The sequence below is a fragment of the Mastacembelus armatus genome, chromosome 15 (genome assembly GCF_900324485.2).
Source record: "Mastacembelus armatus chromosome 15, fMasArm1.2, whole genome shotgun sequence".
NCBI lineage: Eukaryota > Metazoa > Chordata > Actinopteri > Synbranchiformes > Mastacembelidae > Mastacembelus > Mastacembelus armatus.
In genome coordinates, this window is record NC_046647.1 from 21406834 (window position 1) to 21426477 (window position 19644).

Here is a 19644-nt window from a genome sequence, read left to right on the forward strand (position 1 = left end):
GTCAGAATACAAACACACAGACTGACTGAAAAAATGTTTATTACAGAAATAGAACAAAAAGACAAACGTACTTGCAGTAAAGTGTGTAATGTGCTGCATCCTCAGCAGGCGAGGAAAGCCGTCCCACTCTTCCAATATGCACTCTGAAAGAAACAGAAGGTGTGTTTGAGGTTTTAAAGAGAAAATTCAGATGTTTTTTTAGGTCCATTAAGCTGTGGACAACAACCAGTCAAAACTTTGGACCTGTTCTCCATAAATCAAATAATGTCCAAAGTTTTGCCTGGTAACAGTTGCTGGTGTAATAATTCCTCCAAACCACACTGACCATGAAGTGACTGTCAAATTATTTGTTACATTTTTTTTTTAAGTAATCAAAAAGCAGAAAAAGTGCATAAAATGTTCACATTTAGTAACCAAATATTTGGCATCTGTGCTTAAAGAATGACCTCGAACTGCACAAGTTGAACTGTTGAGTGTGACGAGTCATTCACTTGTCTTAAGGTAAATTATTTTTAGTCTAAAATTTCTTTTTGTTAATCAAAAGTAAAGTAAACAGGACATTTCCTACTAAAACTTTGCTAACTTAATAAAAAAGATGAGAACTGCAGATTTTGTCCTGATTCTTAGTTTAAGTCTAGAAAAAAAAAAATCACTTCATGGCCAGTGCAGATCCAAACCTAATATACACACAGTACAATGTCAAATTCACATTCTTGAGCCTGTCATACACAGTGTTGTGTTACTGATGACAGTTATGTGCCATGTTTACTCACTGTGTGTCTGTAGTTGTATCTCCTAATGGCCTCTCTGATGTGACAGGGCTGGATGGCTCCGCTCGGAGGCTCCACTGTAGCCGGACAGCTCTGAAACACACAGTTCTATTTTAATACGACATAGGACACCAAGGGCAGGTCTTCACACTGTGATAAAACTAGATATTTCACTTAACACAGCAATAAAATAAGCATTTAAGTGTTTACACCAAAACTTTTGACATAATAAAAAATCTAAACATAAAGAAATATCAATATTCTGTAGTTATGTCTGACCTCCTGATCGTTATCTTTACATGTTATCTATCAAAACTAACATTCAGGGTCGACCTCAGCCAGCACACACACCTTTTTACGCTTCCTCTGTCTCGCTCGGCCGTCCAGGCTCCCGTTACCTTGCAGCAGGGGCTTTGAAGAGTGCGAGGAGCCAGGTGTGGAGGGGGGAGTGGCCTCAGGTGAGTCTGGATCCTTCTTCACCTGGACAGAAATATGGAGAAGTCATTTATGTTATGAGAACATAACTGTGGTTCCCTGGTTTTAGTGATTGACAACTACTAACTATCAGAATTAAATAAACCATGAATAAGATGAAGTCTGTACCTCAGTGTGTGTGTTGTACTGGATGTAGCTGGCAGAGGTCACATGACTGATGGGATTAGTCTTTGCTGTCATTTCCTGCTTTACCAATAGAGACAAGTCCACAATCTGGAGAAAGAAACAAACAGGGCTCAGTGAAAAACTCAAGGTAACAAGACAACTGGATAAATAAACTGGATAAATGGTGCATTTTCTCTCTTTAGGTGCAAATCCAGGCATCTACTTAATCATACACATCTTACAGCCTGACTAGAGTCTGGTGAAGTGTAGGTATGATCCTGTAGACTCCATTTACAACTCTGAGTTAAAAAGTCTTATTTCCTCTTGATACGTTTTATTCCTGAATATCTATAGTTGCCTGTGTATTTAAAACCATCGATCCCTGTACGAAAACAATTTACATCTGCTCGTGAATATCCAACCGTAGGTGTTATCCTCCTCCACACCATCACTACAGGGCGAGAACACCTGGTACAATGCAGACAGGTAGTCATGACTCGAAACGTCACCTGGGCAACCGTCTCATAGGCCAGGTACGACAGGATCTCCATGGCGATGCTGTTGGGTTTTAGCTCCAAGCTGCTGCAGTCGAGCCAGTCCCGAAACTTTGATGCTTTCTTAGCTGAAATCACACAAACACACAAGAAATCAGAAAACACTGTGTAGTGTGTGTGAAAGGCTTCCACTGATGCCCAACATGGGGTCATGGGACTTCAGAGAAGTGAGATAAAGAGGCAAAGAATCGCAGATTCTCCTCACATTTTTCTGTAAACCTTCATCTTGAAATATGGTATTTCACACGTGTTTAGTGGGTTTGGTGCTGAAACACTCATGAGATTGTTCCTCAGCAACTGTGATAATAAATTATTGATTTAATAATTTATCACATAAAAAAAGACAATTGGTCAGATAAAACTAACTATCCAAGGATGATTTCATTATAGGAGATTATTATTAAGTAGTGGAACCTATCTACATACGATTACTACAAATTTTAAGGTACTTGTACCCTTACTCCACCATACTGCAGAAGCAGATATTAACAAAAACATCATTTATGGTTAATGCTATTATTATTATTATTATTATTGTGAGGCATAATTTTTCTGCAGGATTAGTACGTTTACTTGACATCACACGTTAAGATTTAAATTTGATTTATTTACTGATCAACAGAAATCATCGATAAAGAAGTGGAAGACTGGCTGTCAAACTCAAAGTCACAGACGTCTGACTAAAAAGTCAGCAACATAAACTGTATCTCTATGACTTCATTAGCTTCATTAAGTTGATTGAGGAGTAAACGATTGATCATTACCAAATCTTACCAAAGCTGAGCTGCCGACTTTCACAGAACTCAGAGTACTGAGCCTGGTCCATCGTCCGAGTCTGACGCTCCAAACGCTGAAAAAAACAAACAAACAAACAAACAAAAACAAAAAAAAACAGGTAGCACAGTTACATCTTCATCATCATCATCGTTTTTAAAGTGTGACTACAAAGTCATTCTCATGCACCACTTCCCACCAGTGGTAATTTTGGTACTTGATTTTTATTAATTGTTTTTTTAAATAAATAAAGCATAAAGTAAAAATTCATATAATTATAATAATTAATTATAATTATAATAATAATTATAATAATTTGTGCTCATTTCTTTTTAGTCCACAAAGTCTGAAGAAATCTGTCTAGTTTTCATTACAGACTTTTTAATCTCATTTTTTTCCCTCCATTTTTATTATATCAGCATTTTAAGGCTCCAGCTGTGGCCAGTTAACAAGGTTACAGATGTTTATAGTGCCACATGATTCTGCAGCTGATTCATTCACATCATGACTATGTTCATTCACCTGATAGTCAGCTGAACTAAGTATCAGTGGTCACTCTAAGAACATGGTGCTCTTTGCATTGACAAACACCGATCGTGTTGAGCTCTGACCTCCATCCTCTCCTGTTTCACAGGGTCCAGCTCCTGTCGCTCTGCTAATGACAGGAGCTCGCCAGTTTGATCCAACAACACCAGTAAATCCTGGGCCAATCGCTGCCTCCGCTGGTTACTCCCAGCAGCACCACTTGCACCAGCCCGATTGTCTGGAAACATTAACAGAAAACAAAATGCAAAATAAAGTCAAACTTGTTTACTGAATTAAAAAATGTTTAACAGCAACTTTTCATTTTGTAATATTAGTTTGATCTTCTCTAATTTAATTGTAGACTAGTGTTTGTGTGTGTGTGTGTGTGTGTGTGTATACCCGGTTCTTGCTGCATGTCCTCATCATCTAAAGTTTTTAGGATTTTGGATTTATAATCTCTAAATTGCAGATATTTTAACAACCTGGCAACCTTCATCTGGATAGGAGACAAAGAATGTGACCAATCAAAGAAAAGAGAATAAAACCAATTTCAAAACTGGTAATCAATATTTTCCAAAGTGGCATTTGACAAAGTGAGTAAGATTTTTTGTAAATCAGAAAGAAGACTCTGTGTCTTGTTTACCTTGTCCCTCCTCATCAGAAACAGGATGTCCTCAGCTGAAATGACCCTTGAGCCCCGGAGCGCTGCCCCCTCACAGGCCTGATGCAGCTGATACAAAACCAACCAAAAAGTTCAGAAGAAAATGTGACCATTACCAGATTCAGTGCTTTCATTTAATACGATCAGATAAGATTAGATAACCCCTATTGATCCCCAAAGGGAAATTCAGAAATTTAATGCCTATGAAATTCTTTTATAACTATGATAAAAAAAAACAGCCTGTTCTCATATTTTCTCTTAGAATCACACAAATCCTGTTAACTGATTTTAGTCTTTCACTTAAGGTATGCAGAGCAGACTTATCTAATACAGATCTAATAGTCTTTTCTCTGGCACAAAGACAATTACAACATGTAAAAAGGCTGTGAAAGTCCAGAAACATTCAAAAGATTTACAGATGAACTTTAGTTAGTGAAGCTATATTTTTAAAAATTAAACCTTCAATTTTTTGAGTTTAAACAGGTTTCAAAGAGGGTCAGATTCAAGCTGCTTTACATTCTTCAAAAACAGACTTTAAAATTAAATTCTGCTCCAATAAGTTTTGGTTTGGGTCTAATCAGGTTTGACCCTGTTAGTTCTGGACTGGACAACATAAACAACAGAAACAATCCCCAGATGGATTCGTCACCACTTATTGAGACTAATTTCCCTCCACAGAGACGATTCATCTGTTCTCCCATTATTACAACCATCACATCTGCCTGCAACTGTACTGAGCGTTACCATAGTAATGAGCTGTGTGTGCACAATGTCCTCCACCAGAGCTGCTGTCTCATGCAAAGGCCTGCGAGCGTCTCCCAGAGCGAACCTGGAAAAAAGAGGCAAAATTTTAAAATCTAATGTAGAGAAAAGCAGTAAGTGAGTCTTACATTAAGTATTTATCTGAAGTATTCATACTTTAAGTATATCTTTAATTTTGAGGGTCTTTGCTTAGCAGCATCTGTGAGAATTATCTTAATCTACTGTGAGATTTACTTTGATAAAGGACGACAAGATGTCAATGCTCCTTTCAACTTGTGCTATTTTCTTCTATTGTGTTGTAACCAGTACATCTACTCAAGTAGTGTATAATTCTGAATTATTTATAATTTACATAAAGACAAACAACACCACCAATAAGATAAGATAAGATAAGAAAACCTTTATTTCTCCTGCTATGGGGAAACTGCAGGACAATAAAGAAGAAAACACCACTACAGATAAGGAATATCAGATAAATAAGATGTGTAAATATATATGCATATGAACCTGCATGTTCATGTTTACATCTTATTTGAGCAGAGTTGCACTTTTTTATTTAATTCAGATGATGTTTGACTGTTTTTATTCAGGTGAAGGTTTAGTTTTTAGTTTTGCAACAGAGTTATCTAAAAATGAAAAGCATCAGTGTATGAATCTGTACGTTAGTTCATTTTTCTATCATGACACAAACTTCAATGTTGAGAGAAACATGAATTCAACAAGAAATAAATAAAAATAAGTAAAAAATACAATCTACCAGTGACTACAACTCTGTCTCCCTGAACACACACACACACACACACATATTTACACACAAACACACACACACACACACACACACACACACACACACACACAATCCATTTAGTCAAACCTCAATTTGCATCCAGAAAAACCACTTCCACAATGGCAGACTAACCCACATCCTGGAGCTCTTTCCTTTTCTCAGTGCTTCTTTCCCTCTGTCACTTACAAACACCTGACAGTCCCTCTTGTTGCACCCCCTCCCCTTATTTGTGCTCTCATTGGCTGTGTGCAACTGTCAATCACACAGGTGAGAATGGCTTTGGTTTGGGGTTGTGGGCAGGCTGGCTTCAGGCTGAGCATTGGTTTTAGGTTTTGGGGTTTAGTTGGGTTTCAGCCTCTCTGACCACCACCAACACCTCTGTGCAGCCCGCACACAACACAAGGTGAGCTGTTTCTTGGATTAAAAACTTTTTCTAGAGTTACTGTGCCAATTAATTTCAGGAAATGCATTTTATTATATTAGTAATACTTTTCATACTGATTCGTCTAATTATTTCCTTGATGAATCCATTAATGATTTGGTTTATAAAATGTGAGAATGGTGGAAAATGTTAATTGTATGAATACAAGTTCATCACTTTTACCTGCTGCTGAAGAATTTTCAGGATTTTGTCCACAGGTGTACTTGTTCTATTGATTACTTCTGTTTTTAGAGTTATAACAAGTCTGATGATCACATAAATATTCACTAACAGATTATTATTGTAGTGTTTCATACTTGTGAATTGCTTAAGAATGGCAGAAATTAAACACCTGCCCATTTATTTAACCTAAAGGTTTATTTATGTAGATTTTCTCACTTGCAATGAAACTGCTCATATTATAATTTACTATGTGCTAAATATGTTAGTTCTGGACTGTTGTGTGTTTTTTATTTCCTGGAGAGAGTTTGTTTTTTTTCCCAACTATCATGAGTCAAAATGATTATCGGTTGCGGTGCTGTGATTTGTTAAACAGGTCTCTATGGCTTCAAACAGTCTGTTCAGCAGCAGCAGCCCGATGCTGTACTGGGGTGAGTCTGTGTGAGTGTGTCTGTGTGTGTCTGTGTGTGTCTGTGTGTGTCTGTGTGTGTCTGTGTGTGTCTGTCTTACATCATGCTCTGTAACTCTGGGATGAAGCTGGTCCTGGAAGCTGGACGGTCTTTAGAACTGGAGGCAGCAGAGCCAGCCATGGGACTGCTCATAACCAAACCACCTGATGACAGAAACAAAACAACCAAATTGTGCATTAAGCTCCAAATCCAAAGCAACTGAAGGTTGTGCATGTCCTGACAATTTGTATGTTAAATATTGACAAAACCAGCATCTGATGGTGGATATTCCTCTGGTCTGCTGATATTAACTAATCAAATTTAAATTCAGCGTGTGGTGAAACAACATTTAGAGTAATGATCACATTTCTAATGAATGATTTTGACGACTCACTGAATGAAAACAGTTTTGCTGACTCCATCTTCTCAAACTGGATAATTTGCTGCTTTTACGGTTTAATATCTTTGATTTGTGTCATTTCATTGTCATTATTTCTGACATCACTAATCAGATTCAACAGCCCTGCTGTCCCACAGCTCATTCCCTAAACACACACACACTTTAAACAGCGTATAAACATAGAGAATAATAAACAATGACCAGAGAGCAGAAGACATATTTCTCCCTTTAGTATTTACTGTAATACTGCAGTAATACTAATGTACACCAGTAACACCGTCCAAACCTGATACTGGTGAAAGTCGCTGTGCTTCACAGCAGCATCCAGTTTGATTAAAACAAACCTCACACGCATTAAACACAACAACTAACTGGTTATACTGGGGCGCGGTTTTACCATTTCTGTGGGATTTTTCGAGGAAAACAAAAGTGTTTAACGCGGAGGAATGGAAGGACAGCAAAGGGAGCCGAGCCAGGAGGCTAAAAAAAACAAGATAGCAGAACAGATTTGAGGCAAATGAGGCAAATGAGGCAAACACAGAAACAGGGACAGGTGGTGCGACCGCAGCAACTTCCCCTCCGGCAGTGAAATCTGAATGACAATACAGCGCAGCTCCCTCCTAGTCAAACACTGCGGTGAATAAAACAAATGTAAAGACAACAACAGAAAGACGAACAGGAGGAGAAGAGGGAAGAGGCACAGAGACAGAAATTACCACTTAAAACACGTCGTTTCTCACCAAATCTCCGAGAAAGACGTCGACTGTTTGTTTGTCGTTAGCTTCGCATACCGGCGCGATTTGATGACGTAGAAGGACCTTAGACGCGGGGGTTTATGGTACTTGTATGCTTCTGTTTTTTTTCCAAGTCTATAAAATAAAGTTAATGACATAATTTAGGTGGTAAAAGAGGTTAACCCCTGTGTAAATAATTTGTTTAGCTAACTTGCACAAAAATATCCAGACGGATTAATGTAATTTTAGTTAAATTAATAGGATTTTAAATAAACAATAAAACTGTGTGATCATGATCAACATTCAGGCCACATTTCAGATATGACCTCACTTTCCAGGTCAGCTTGTGAGTTTAATTCACACTTCTTTTTTTTGTACTGACTGGGGTCCATGTTCAAGTTTCATCACAAAACAAAATCAGCAGGTTCCCATTAAGGTCAAGCAGACATCAAACAATACTTAACAATGTGTGCTCATTTTTGGTTTATCTAGGAATATACTCCAAATAAATATGAGAGGTCTTAACATGGGCAGCACAGTGGTTTAGTGGTTAGCACTATTGCCTCACAGCAAGAAGGTTCCTGGTTTGAAACCCATCAGGGGCCTTTCTGTGTGGAGTTTGCATGTTCTCCCTGTGCTTGTGTGGGTTTTCTCCAGGTCCTCTGGTTTCCTCCCACAGTCCAAAAACATGTATGTCAGGTTGATTGGTGACTCTAAATTGCCCATAGGAGTGAGTGTGAGTGTGTGAGGTTGTTTGTCTCTATGTGGCCCTGTGATGGACTGGGGACCTGTCCAGGGTGGACCCCTGCCTTTCACCCAAAGAGAAGTGTGAGAGGAAAGACGTTTGAAGAGAGAAAGGCCATGTTTCTACCTTTCAGATCCTGTGGGAAAGCGGCGACAGCCAACACCATCGTCCAGCAACCGCCTGCTGGATGACCAGGAGGTCATGTCCCTCCACCAGCACAGCACCACAGCGATACCCAGAGGCCTGGTGCCGACCGACAGCCCAAACTTCCTCTGCAGCAGCCTGCCGCAGCACTGGAGGTGTAACAAGACCCTGCCCAGAGCATTCACTGTGAGTAACCATCTGTTCTCAGTGTATGTGCATCTCTACATGCATCTATCTGTGCATCCATCAACCTATCTGAAGTCAGGACTCGACCTGTTGACGGTCAAAGGCTGTGGTGCCAACATTACGCCCAGAGTTTAGCCTTCCAGGATGACCGTTTCTCCGTGCTGCAGGTGGTTGCCCTGGGCAGTGATGTGCCAGATGGCGTGGTTGTGACAGTGATGGCTGGCAATGATGACAACTGCAGCGCCGAGCTACGCAACGCCACAGCGACCATGAAGCAAGGCTGCGCCCACTTTAATGACCTCCGCTTCATAGGGCGCAGCGGCAGAGGTAAAGAAATGTGGTACAGACACAAGAACTAATCAAAAGAAACAATAATACTAACTAACCTGAGCATGTTTATGTGTGTGTGCTTTATTTTAGGCAAGACTTTCACCCTGACTATCAATGTGCTGACCTCACCCCCTCAGATCGCCACCGTCCAAAGAGCCATCAAAGTTACAGTGGACGGACCACGACTGCCAAGACGTCAGTGAACACCAGAGAAAATGAAATGATGCTTTTTTCCAAGATTTCAATCGGGTTTATTTTGTGCTTCTGTCTCTGTGTTTGTCAGGACAGAGGCAGAAGGAGGTGAAAATGGGAGTGTTAAGGCCTTCCAGCAGCAGCAATGCACAATCAGGTAACTCTGGAAAGCCCAGATGAGAGTCTGTCCAGTGTATTATTATTATATTCTATTAATTAATCAGTGTATCAACCAGCGTTAATACTGAATTTTCCTGTCAATATTCATTTCCAGTGTGCATGTTACAGCTCTTTATGTTGTATCACACATTTACTACACACACTATTGTGCCCATATTAGGATTTCTGATCTAACTGCTTCTTCAGTTGCAGTGTAGTAAAAAGTACTTCATTCATTACATGATAGTACTTGAGTAAATGTGTTTAATTGTTTATTACCAAGTGAATTAGACAAAATAAATGTGCGTTGGGGAAAAGTAAAGATTTACCCATTGGCTTTTTCACATGATGACATGAGCAAACGGCTGAGGAAAGGCCATGAAGTGCAGCTGAAAGCTCAGAAAAGGTGATCTCTTCCTGTCTCAGATTGCCGCACCTTTTCCTCCTCTCTGTGGACCAATGAGCCGCCGTTTCTGGGCCAGGTGACTTCGCTCGGGTCGTCCTTCACTCCAAATCCCAGGATGCACCACTTACCTGCCCTGCCCTACTCCACTCAGCCTGCATATAGCTCCTACCTGTCCTCTCCTCCCCCCCCCCCACCTCCACTGAGTGGTCCGTTCCAGCCCGGCAGCTTCTACTATGGACCGAACCAACCTCTCCCGCCCACAGGGGAGGACCGCAGCATCCTCACGGCGCTGAACTACATTGAGGGCACCTGTCTTTCCATCAGAGGGGAGGAACCTGTGTGGCGACCTTACTGATATCTACACCTGTCGGGTTATACAGCATCTTAATCAAAACATTTAGCCAGTTTGTTCAATAAAGCACAAAAACTTTATATTCTAGAGTTTGTTTTCACCCTTCAAAATAAACTCTCTCAGTTTATGTTTTTTCTAACTTTTGTTTGCCAACTACCGTAACGTTTATATTCTGCAGTGGTTATGCTTTTCTTATTTATTTAATTTTTTAAATTAATTAATAACTGGCAAATTTTTTTTTCTTTAAAATAGTTTCATCACAGTTTTGCTAAACATGCATCTTCTGGTACATGTACACTATATACAAATGAGCTATGTGGTTAATTTACATGTTTATTGTGAAATTTCCAATATAAAGGACAGAGATTAAAATCATTTACATGACATTTAACAAATATTTTTTTCCCTCCAGACTAATCAGTTGCAGCAGTAACTTGTAAAAATCCTCATCTCAGCTGCTTTTTAGATGCGTCCTATACAACATCATTCTCAGTATCATGTTCATTTCTTATCCTGATTCTAAGTGAAAGTTGAGCTTTTTCTTAATAAAAGGTGCAAATGAAATATCTTTCTGCTCAGCCTGTTTTCTTACATAACAAGCAACCAAATCCATAATAGTCCACTGAGCCTCACGTGAGTCCGATCCAATACACAATGAACTGTGTTAAAAGTGAACAATCATCATAATCAAAGTAACTAAACAGTTATGTTTTTCTATCTAAGTATTTTGGTGTTTATAAAAGCAACAGTTGATAACTTCACAATCAGAATAAAATATTATTTCTCATTAATGATTTTCTCATAAATAGCGACCATTAACTCTGAGTCTCTGACTGGCTTCAAAAAACTATTCTGATAATATATGAAAAGAAAAATCAAGGTCTAAAAACTGCCAGCAATTATAGATTATGTCTACATAGATGTCTACATAAATAATCTTTAAATGTGCTTTCTCTGCAGTGTGTGAGCCTCACAGACATATGCAGGGAGGAAATTAAGATGTGTGGAGAAATGTAGATTCAAATGTAACTTAATTCAGGTAAATATTATGTTGAAGTATTAAATTTTCTCTATATGCAGCAGCTTAAATTACCTTGATAGTAATAATAACTGCAGGTTTTCTGATACAGAAGTGAAGCTGTAAAATGTTCGTCCTCTGTGGCGTTCAGACCACTCGGCTGCTGCTGATTGGCTGGAACAGGCGCAGTGGGTGTGGCCTCAGGTGAAGGTCTCCTGTTGGAACAGGTAAAAAGGTGCTTTCACATATTTCTTCACACTACAAGCAGTGAAAATTCACTATTATTACTATTCACTTTTATTTTTAAGTATTTTTCTGAGAATACTGATACTTTCTCATTATAATTTATAAAGACAAATGAATAATGGACTACATTTCCCATCACAGATGTTTCACCTGTAACACACTGAGTTCAGCCACTCTCCTGCTCCATTCCTCTTCTGTCAGTTCTTCTTCTTCTGCTCCTTCCTCATCCTCCTCTACCTGATGCTGCCCTGAAACACACTCAACCACGTTACCAAAAGACACACATGACTTTCTTACACAGACTCTTTAATTCAACAGGCCATCATGTGTTTATACACACGTTCAGTTGTTTCCTCACCACTGCAGATTAGGGCCGTGCACACCCAGTTTCCACAGGCGCACACACACTTATTACACTCCATCTGGGTTTCAGCTCCGTCCTCGAACACTTCATCCTCCAGAGCACACTCTACACACACAGCATACAGTAAATTAAAACTGTTTATTGTCCCAGTGCGGCCTGATGTGGTCAGAGGATGGATTATTTTAAATCTGTTGATTTAGCACTGATGGACGTGTGTAAATACTTCTCTCAGGTGGGTGGTAGGTGGGTGTCAGGCAGTTAATGAACTCAGTTAAACTCAGTTTCCAGTCGGCGTTTTCGTCTGAAAGCTCTATCAAAGCATCGACACACAGAGACCTGACAGAGAGAGACATGAACGGACAGACATTAACCGTCGATTTGCAACATCTGCACTTTTGTTCAGACAAACTTCAGATGCTGCTTTGTATATCTGCATTAGACAGAGGTCTTCCACTTTCCTTTTTTGAATCAACAATACAGACTACTGCCCCCTGCTGGTACGGAGAGGTATTTCACAGAACATACGTCCTGGCTGGCTGTAAGCCGGAGTCTGTGTGGTGTGTTCAAGTGACACTTTGTGGCCCAGATGAAGAAGACATTTGGGCTGGTTAGATTTACTCCTGATCCTTGGGATCTAACACAAACCACTTAGTGCACCTGACTCAACCATGAAACAGAAGGATTGTGCAGATTTTATTACATAAAAGAAAATCAGAGTCAGGTTAACGTGGATGTTGCTCAGTGACAGGCCTTGTCATGACGTTATTGTCTGCATGTGTGTGTTTACCTCAGTAGCAGGTTGGTCTCCAGAGTGTTAGACAATGTGAGATTGAGGGCTGTTTCATTATGTTTCAGGAAGCTCAGGAACTCTCTGGAATCCAGCTGCGAATCTCCGTTATCATAAATCTGCGACGTGTAAACACTGAGTTAAATAAACAGCATCTTAAATCTCTTATTCAGTCATTCTCATATAGCTGGAGAACATTTAGGTCACGGAGCGCTGGAGTTACATGAAATCACCTTTAAAAACAATCAGACATTTTTCATCACTTGAAAATAAGGTCATGGTTAGAAAAACCGCTCTCCTGGGACGAAAAGAGAGGAAGTGAAGTGGTCTCACCTGAAAGTACGTCTGCAGGAGATCATGGGCTGATGATGCGTTTGAGGTCAAATTATCAGACCCCAGCTCCTCCTGAACCCACTGGACCACTCGCTCTCTCAACCAGTCGCGATCAGACAGTAAACACACAACTGCGATCATAAGCAGACAAAAGTCAGAGGCGGAGTATTGAGATGTCCTGTTTTCAGGTGTGATTCCACATTAGTTTGGAGACTTACTGGGGCTCACATGTGTCATTTCTGGCTTGTCTGCAAATAGAAGCACAGAAATCACTGTCACTAATCACATATACAGCTTCCACCTTCTTTATGTTGCGTCGATATGTGTGTGAAGTGTTTTTAAAGGCTGCATTCAGACCCAGACAGGGTCCTCTGTGCGCCACATGTATCTTGGTGTGGGTGACGCAGGCGTCTCTGTGCAGCTCACAGTGATTCCTGTAGGATTTGCTGTTGCTGCCACACACCCAGTGCTCTGATACGTCACATTTCTGCAGAAACACAGAGGCAGCTGTGAGCAACTCCATGTATATGTAGTCAGTTATTCACAGACAGACTGTTCATCAAAAAGACAAAGACAAACTGAGATCAACTCACTTTAAAATATATGAAGACTGTATAATAGTTTTATTTCTTACACTCTTCTGCTGTGTTGGTGTAAAAAAACAGACTACGCTTTAGGCTATTTGATCATATTTATTGATTACCACTAATGATGTTATGCATCTGTGTTTTTTCTCTTTGAGAAAACAAACAAAATTTGAGTGTATGCTGACGAAAACATAAAACCCTGTGGGGAGTTTACAGGCTGTTGACAAGCAGAGAACAAACATCAGTAAAAATTAAAGAAAAGGTTGAACTTTTCTCTCCTGTTTGAAAATATAAGAGAAAACAGCCATGAAAGTGTTTGGTAAAAATCATTATACAGGAAAACAATCAAGGATTTTTACCTCCAAGCAGCGACACACCGGCTCTCCTCTGTCGGTCGACACACACACTCGACCTGCACCGCAGAAAGTCCTGGCACACACCGACTGATCCTGACACACACACACACACACACACAGAGAAGGAGCTGAATCACATTTTCATGCGATTTCTGTTTTATATTGTAAACAATGTCCTGAAATGAAAAGTGTGTATCAGTATGTGTGTTTCAGACTGCAGATGGTGACCTTTAACCTCCCACTGGGAGAGCTGCACGTCGTTTTGAATGACAATGACACACACACACACACACACATAGAGGCAGCTGGTCAGCGGTGCAGCTCATTTTAAATCTGCTCTTATTTAAAGTTTTTATGGCAAAAGCAACAAATCTTCATTTCCACATTTTTTTAAAACCATGTGTGTGAAAATGTACTTTAAGGTGAACACACACAAAAGTTTAGTACAATTTTGTTTATGATACAATTGTTTGTAATGGGAGTGAAGAAGAAAGTCAGGAGATGTTTCTATACAGCGACAAAGACAAAGATGGAAACTGTTTCAACAAACACACACATTCACCTTCATGACAGGACGAAGTATTTTAGTTTTATTCTACTACATTAACCGTCAGTACATGCACAAAATAAACTGGCACCTGAGTGAATCATGCTCAAGATTAGAAATGGTTTCACCAAATCCAACACAGACACATTTCTGTGCTTGTCCAGAGCCTTAGTGACAGAATGAATTAATTCATTAATTAAACTCTTTAACATAAAACCTTTAAACATGTGAAGACGAGAGACGATGGGACAAAATATCCAAATGATCCTCACCTTTTTAAAATGTCTTGTTCCACACAAAGATGTTGGAGCACACACACACACACACACACACACACACACACACACACAAACAAAAGGCACATCTGTCGCCTGTGGCTCTGCAGCAGACATCTGCTGTTTTCAACCAAACACACACACACACACACAGACACACAAAGTGTCTGACTGTAAAACAATTTGTGTTTTTCTCTTTCACACACTCACTTTTCATTCATCTTTTCCTCCCACATTCATTCTCAATATTTAATCTATTTTTGCTCTTTTCTCTTTATCACTCCTCCATTTATTCTGCTGCTATTCTGTTTTTTTCTGTTTACATTGTGATGTAACTAATAACATGCAATTAACACTTTACCATAAACACAGAGTCTCAAAATGTAGTTAAAGTCTTATATTTGTTATTGGTTATTTAATGGTTATTGTCGACTTTTCTTTTCTTCTATTTATCTTCTCTAATATGCTGCTTTTACTTAAACTATGGATTTTGACAGATTTTTAGATACTATTGCCTGTGAGTTGAACATGAGTCAACACCAGATGTTCTTCTTTGTGTTGAGGTGACCAAACACCTGCAGATGAACAAACCAACACACTGCACAGTTCAAAACCAGAGTTACACCTGGAGGAGCTGAGATTAGCTGCTGACAACTATAATCACATACATACCTGAAGACCTGCTCACTGTCTCTGTGTGTGTCTGCGTGTGTGTGTGTGTGTCTGCGTGTGTGTGTGTGTGTGTGTGTGTGTGTGTGCAGGCTCTTTCTTCCTTTAAAAACATTTCAAATTTCACAGCCACATACTGACATCTCCCTAAATCATATGCACAGGGCGCCTCTCATAATTATGCACAACTTCATAGTGTGATTAATGTAAACCAAACTTAGAAAGAATATTTCAGTAAACATTTTTGTAAAATCATTTCTGAAAACTGAGAACGCTCCAAGGTCAGCTCATCAAAAACTGAGAAAAACCTAAGGATCAATGTTTAGACTTCAGCAGCAGCATAATCATCATCATCAACGTCCTTGTCAGTGTCATAACTATCTTCATCATCTGTGGTCAGGATTTGCATCTTTACTTTAAATTTGTGAATTTCCACTACTTGAGTCATTTTAATTCCAGAATATAAAATCCTTCACACTCTGAGTTTACCTTGGCCAGAGGAGAAGACGAGACGGGAGGAGAGGAGAGGAGCAGCGGCAGCAGGAGGACGGTCAACGTCTGCAGAGGAGAGAAGAAGAAACAAGAGGATGGAAGAGAAGAGAGGAAAGGATAGAAAACACCAGGAGAGGAAACAAGGGGAGGTTAGAGGCAACGAGAGGACACGAGAAAACACAGGTGAGCGAAGAGGAAAGAAGATGAGAGATTAGAAAACAGGAAGGAAAAAGAAAAGAAGAGAGGAGACGAGCAGGAGAGGGGAGAAAGTTTAGATCTACTGTATCATGTAAAGAATGAGGTAAATATTTACAGTTTCACATTAAAACGATTCATTTTAGTAATGACACCATTGCTGATGCTACTGTAGTTGTTCTACTACAACCATGAATATTGTTACTACTGATGAAACCATGCAGCCGTACCATCCTGGTCTAACTGGTCCAGAGGTTGTTGCTTTTTAATCAACTCGTCAGTCAGAATCCAGGGAATTACTTCTGATCAGCAGTCAGTCAGCACCGGGAAAGTAGCCAGGAAACCAGTCAGTCAGTCAGGTGGTAAATCCACATCCAAATATCTGAACTGCCAGGATCCATTCAGAGAGTTCACATCCACACAGTGATCAGAAAGGTGTCGCAGTGAAAAACGTCTGGTTACAAAAAGAAAGAGGAGCAGGAGGAGGAGCAGGAGGAGGAGGAGGATGCTAGGAGAGAAAGGAGACCAGCTGTTCACCCCCTCCCACACACACACACATACACACACACAAACACACACGGGTGTGAGGAATGACAAGTCGAAGGCACGCGGGCAGCGGACGTGTTCAGACAACGTTACACCTCCGAGAGGAGAAAACGAGAAAACAAGAAAGCTGAAGTCATTAGTCTGCTCCCTGACACACAGAAGAAATAAACCATTTGACAACTTTACATCCTGAAGGATCTGCTCGCAGAAATACTGCTCATGTTTTCTAACACACTCAAAAACACTCTTCTCTGGTTTATTCACCTTCTCTGGGCCAGTCACCATGTGCTGCAGCGATACTGCCTGATCCCACTACACACTAAAATAAACACTTTCCTAAAACACAGGTTTTGTGCCTGACATCCATCTCTCTCCCCACATTTCCAGCCTGCATCTCAAATACCATTTAATAAAATAAAATGTGAAGAAGAAGAATTAACATAACTCCTTTTGACAAAGGGCGCCTGCTTTAAAACTTACAGAAAGTGCAATTAGTTTCAACAAACGTTCACATTTGACACGTGGGAAGAAGCATAAACTGAGTAAATATACAAAAACAACCGGTAAATAACACTTTCCTGTAGATGCTCATTGAAAATCCTGCAGAAATGCAAGTTAACATGCAAATGACAAAATCTACTTTTAAGACATAAGTTATTGTTTTATTTTACTTAGCATTTTATTGCTAGAGCTGCCCAGCTGTTTCCTCTCTACAGCCAGTGTTTGGTTTGTCCACTGTGGGCTACTGTAGAAACATGGCGGAGCAACACTGCGGCCTCTGTAAATATTCTTAGCGAAAGCAATTCATATTTTCAGGTGATTACACACCAATAAAAACTAAATTATGAATACTGTTCTGTTCCTGGGCCCTGCTGAATCCCACGTACTACACTTTGAAATGATTCATCTGTGATTAAAAACTTGTTGCAAATTAATTTTCTGTCAGTAAACGAACTGGTTAATTAACCAGTTAGTTCGGCTTCTCAGTAGTGTCAGTGTGGCTGGTGGAATAATTCACCTCTCTCCAGCTTTTGTCTCGTTCTGTGCCTGGTGTGACACTCAGCTGTGTGTCAGAGGTTCAGATAAATCCGGCTCCTCGTTCACCAACGAAGCACTTCCCAAAAATAGTCCGGAGTTCAGCGAGAGTGTGTTTGGGAAGGTATGTTATCGTCCTTCTCACGAGCTTAATGCAAGATGATAGCAGAGGTGTGATACATGCAAAGACACACACACACACACACACACACTTAACAGAAGAGAAGCCGATGACAAGAGCTAAAAGTCTGCTCACACTCTTTCTGCTGTTGAGTGTCTGGTGCATTCAAATCCAGACACGATTCATTATTAGTCCTTTCACAATAAAAGGCATGTTTTTACACATTTACACAAAGTGCCGCTGACATGTTTCTAGTTGTTAAACGTTCATGCAGCATTCGGCTCAACAAACTGTATTTTATTTATCAATTGATGCCTCGGGAGTTTTGACATTTCTAATGTGATAAATGTCCAAAGATCAACAAGTTTCCAGAGTCGTCAAACTGCTTAAAACTGAAATACGTTACACAATATACAGAACTAACTTATACTTCGCCAACAACAAAAAAATATATCTATTTTCATGATGTACAGGTAAAATCTGAGAAACAAAAGATTCCCCAGAGCTGAGACTTTTCATTAATTTCCAAACTGTGCCAGTGAAATATATGAAATATAAACTATGTGCTAAACAATATGGCAAATGACAAGAACATGAGGATCAACAATCAAAAATTTCACCTCAGGAAAAATAGTTTCACACCAATTTTTGTCATGATGTTTGCAAGTTTGACACATGCTCCAATCACCTGAAGCAGCCGAGAACAAGACAGAGCTTTATTCATCAATCCCGCGGTGTCATGCTGACTTTGTAAAAACAGAAAATGCTGTTCAGAAGCTGTTTTGATGAAAAGGTCACAAGGAGACTTTCAGCAAAATTTATAAATGAATACGTCTCCCTCAAAATGTGCAGCTTTCTGCTGTTTATTGACTGTGGAGATGTTCATTTTAATTATATGTTGCAGAACATCAATTGGAGACAGACTTTGTGAAGGGGAGCTACATGGCGTCACTACATTGTTAAACCACCTGCAGCCGTGTCAATGCATTAATGCCCCCATCACCATTCAACAGACATAAAACCTATAAACATCAAATATTCTGTCTTCGTTAGGAACTAAAGAGCTTCTGATGATGTTGAGTTCACTATCTTTTAAGTGTCACATGGTGTAACCAGAAGAATCAAATAGGAAATCTGCTCTCACACTCTCCCTCTCTCTCTCACACACACACACACACACACTGATAATGCCCTGGAGGAAACCACACAATCACAAGTTCTCCAGGGAAAAGACACAGTCTATGAATTTTCCATGCTGATTAACAAAGCCTGGAGCAAACCGTTGCCACGATATTTAACCCGTCTGTCGTCTTGCAGTTGTTAAATATTTGGCTGGGAAGACAATGTATAGGTGAAACTAATGGGAGTCGATTTAGCTGCAGGTTTCTGGTTCTAAAGTACCGGACCAAAGAACAGGAAGGGAACACTAACATTATTATCCATTATCCATCAGTCTGGATGGATAATCAAGTATAAAATTATTATTATTATTTATACAACTCCAAAATGTCCACAGCCACAGATCTTTTGTATTTAAGACATGCAGAAATACAAAACAACAATGGCACACTAACCAAGTTTCTTTTTGCCCTATTAACGGGGGATTTTTGAGGGAGTTTTTCCTGCCTGACCCTGAGGGTCTCAGAACAGAGGGTGTTGTATGCTGTACAAAATATAATTCCCCTTGTGTTAAAATTGTGATATTTTGCTGTATAAATATAATCGGACTGGACCTCAAGTTATTTCTTATTTCTTCTTTCCAGTTATTTATACCAAACTGCATGTTTCTTTCCAAGAAATCCAGGAATCCAGAAATGAATTACCTTCTTAGTGAGTAGCGGAGCTGCAGAACCTTTAATTTTCTGCCCGAAATTTTGTCAGAGCAAAGATGGAAAGTGAACACGACTCTGGCACGAAACCATGTGGGAATTTTAAAGTAAGT

General features: G+C 39.7%; 3 protein-coding genes across 4 annotated transcripts; 1 reads left to right on the forward strand and 2 right to left on the reverse strand.

The window, feature by feature from the left end:
* Positions 1 to 22: 22 nt before the first annotated feature.
* Positions 23 to 7693, reverse strand: supt3h (SPT3 homolog, SAGA and STAGA complex component). 2 transcript variants are annotated; one of them, XM_026308668.1, is made up of 12 exons: positions 7624 to 7693; positions 6545 to 6647; positions 4629 to 4713; positions 3867 to 3953; positions 3623 to 3719; positions 3310 to 3461; positions 2699 to 2774; positions 1880 to 1992; positions 1374 to 1478; positions 1122 to 1250; positions 774 to 863; positions 23 to 143 (listed from the first exon to the last, which is right to left on the reverse strand). In XM_026308668.1, exons 2-12 carry the CDS (start codon positions 6634 to 6636, stop codon positions 102 to 104), a joined length of 1068 nt encoding a protein of 355 aa, XP_026164453.1. In that variant the 5' UTR covers positions 6637 to 6647; positions 7624 to 7693; the 3' UTR covers positions 23 to 101. The 2 variants fall into 2 exon arrangements, with proteins under 2 accessions (XP_026164453.1, XP_026164454.1); XM_026308669.1 differs by having other exon boundaries at positions 7600 to 7684.
* On the forward strand, positions 6417 to 10134 carry runx2a (RUNX family transcription factor 2a). The gene is made up of 6 exons (XM_026308670.1): positions 6417 to 6465; positions 8496 to 8692; positions 8860 to 9019; positions 9113 to 9217; positions 9306 to 9371; positions 9800 to 10134. Exons 1-6 carry the CDS (start codon positions 6417 to 6419, stop codon positions 10132 to 10134), a joined length of 912 nt encoding a protein of 303 aa, XP_026164455.1.
* A 409-nt stretch (positions 10135 to 10543) lies between these two features.
* LOC113131902 (follistatin-related protein 1-like) lies at positions 10544 to 16452 on the reverse strand. Its single transcript, XM_026309656.1, has 11 exons — positions 16231 to 16452; positions 15803 to 15871; positions 13826 to 13915; positions 13237 to 13366; positions 13098 to 13127; positions 12880 to 13010; positions 12547 to 12665; positions 11983 to 12095; positions 11754 to 11864; positions 11546 to 11643; positions 10544 to 11364 (listed from the first exon to the last, which is right to left on the reverse strand). Exons 1-11 carry the CDS (start codon positions 16231 to 16233, stop codon positions 11350 to 11352), a joined length of 909 nt encoding a protein of 302 aa, XP_026165441.1. The 5' UTR covers positions 16234 to 16452; the 3' UTR covers positions 10544 to 11349.
* Positions 16453 to 19644: the final 3192 nt, after the last annotated feature.

Coding starts and splice junctions, on each gene's coding strand:
- runx2a (XM_026308670.1), top strand. CDS start 6,417: ATGGCTTCAAACAGTCTGTTCAGCAGCAGCAGCCCGATGCTGTACTGG. Junction 8,693..8,859: donor CCCTGCCCAGAGCATTCACT/GTGAGTAACCAT, acceptor TCCGTGCTGCAG/GTGGTTGCCCTGGGCAGTGA. Junction 9,372..9,799: donor CAGCAGCAATGCACAATCAG/GTAACTCTGGAA, acceptor TTCCTGTCTCAG/ATTGCCGCACCTTTTCCTCC.
- supt3h (XM_026308668.1), bottom strand. CDS start 6,636: ATGAGCAGTCCCATGGCTGGCTCTGCTGCCTCCAGTTCTAAAGACCGT. Junction 3,720..3,866: donor TTCTGATGAGGAGGGACAAG/GTAAACAAGACA, acceptor TCTCCTATCCAG/ATGAAGGTTGCCAGGTTGTT. Junction 3,462..3,622: donor GGACATGCAGCAAGAACCGG/GTATACACACAC, acceptor TAATGTTTCCAG/ACAATCGGGCTGGTGCAAGT.
- LOC113131902 (XM_026309656.1), bottom strand. Junction 13,367..13,825: donor CGGTGTGTCGCTGCTTGGAG/GTAAAAATCCTT, acceptor GTGTTTCTGCAG/AAATGTGACGTATCAGAGCA. Junction 13,011..13,097: donor AATGACACATGTGAGCCCCA/GTAAGTCTCCAA, acceptor TTATGATCGCAG/TTGTGTGTTTACTGTCTGAT.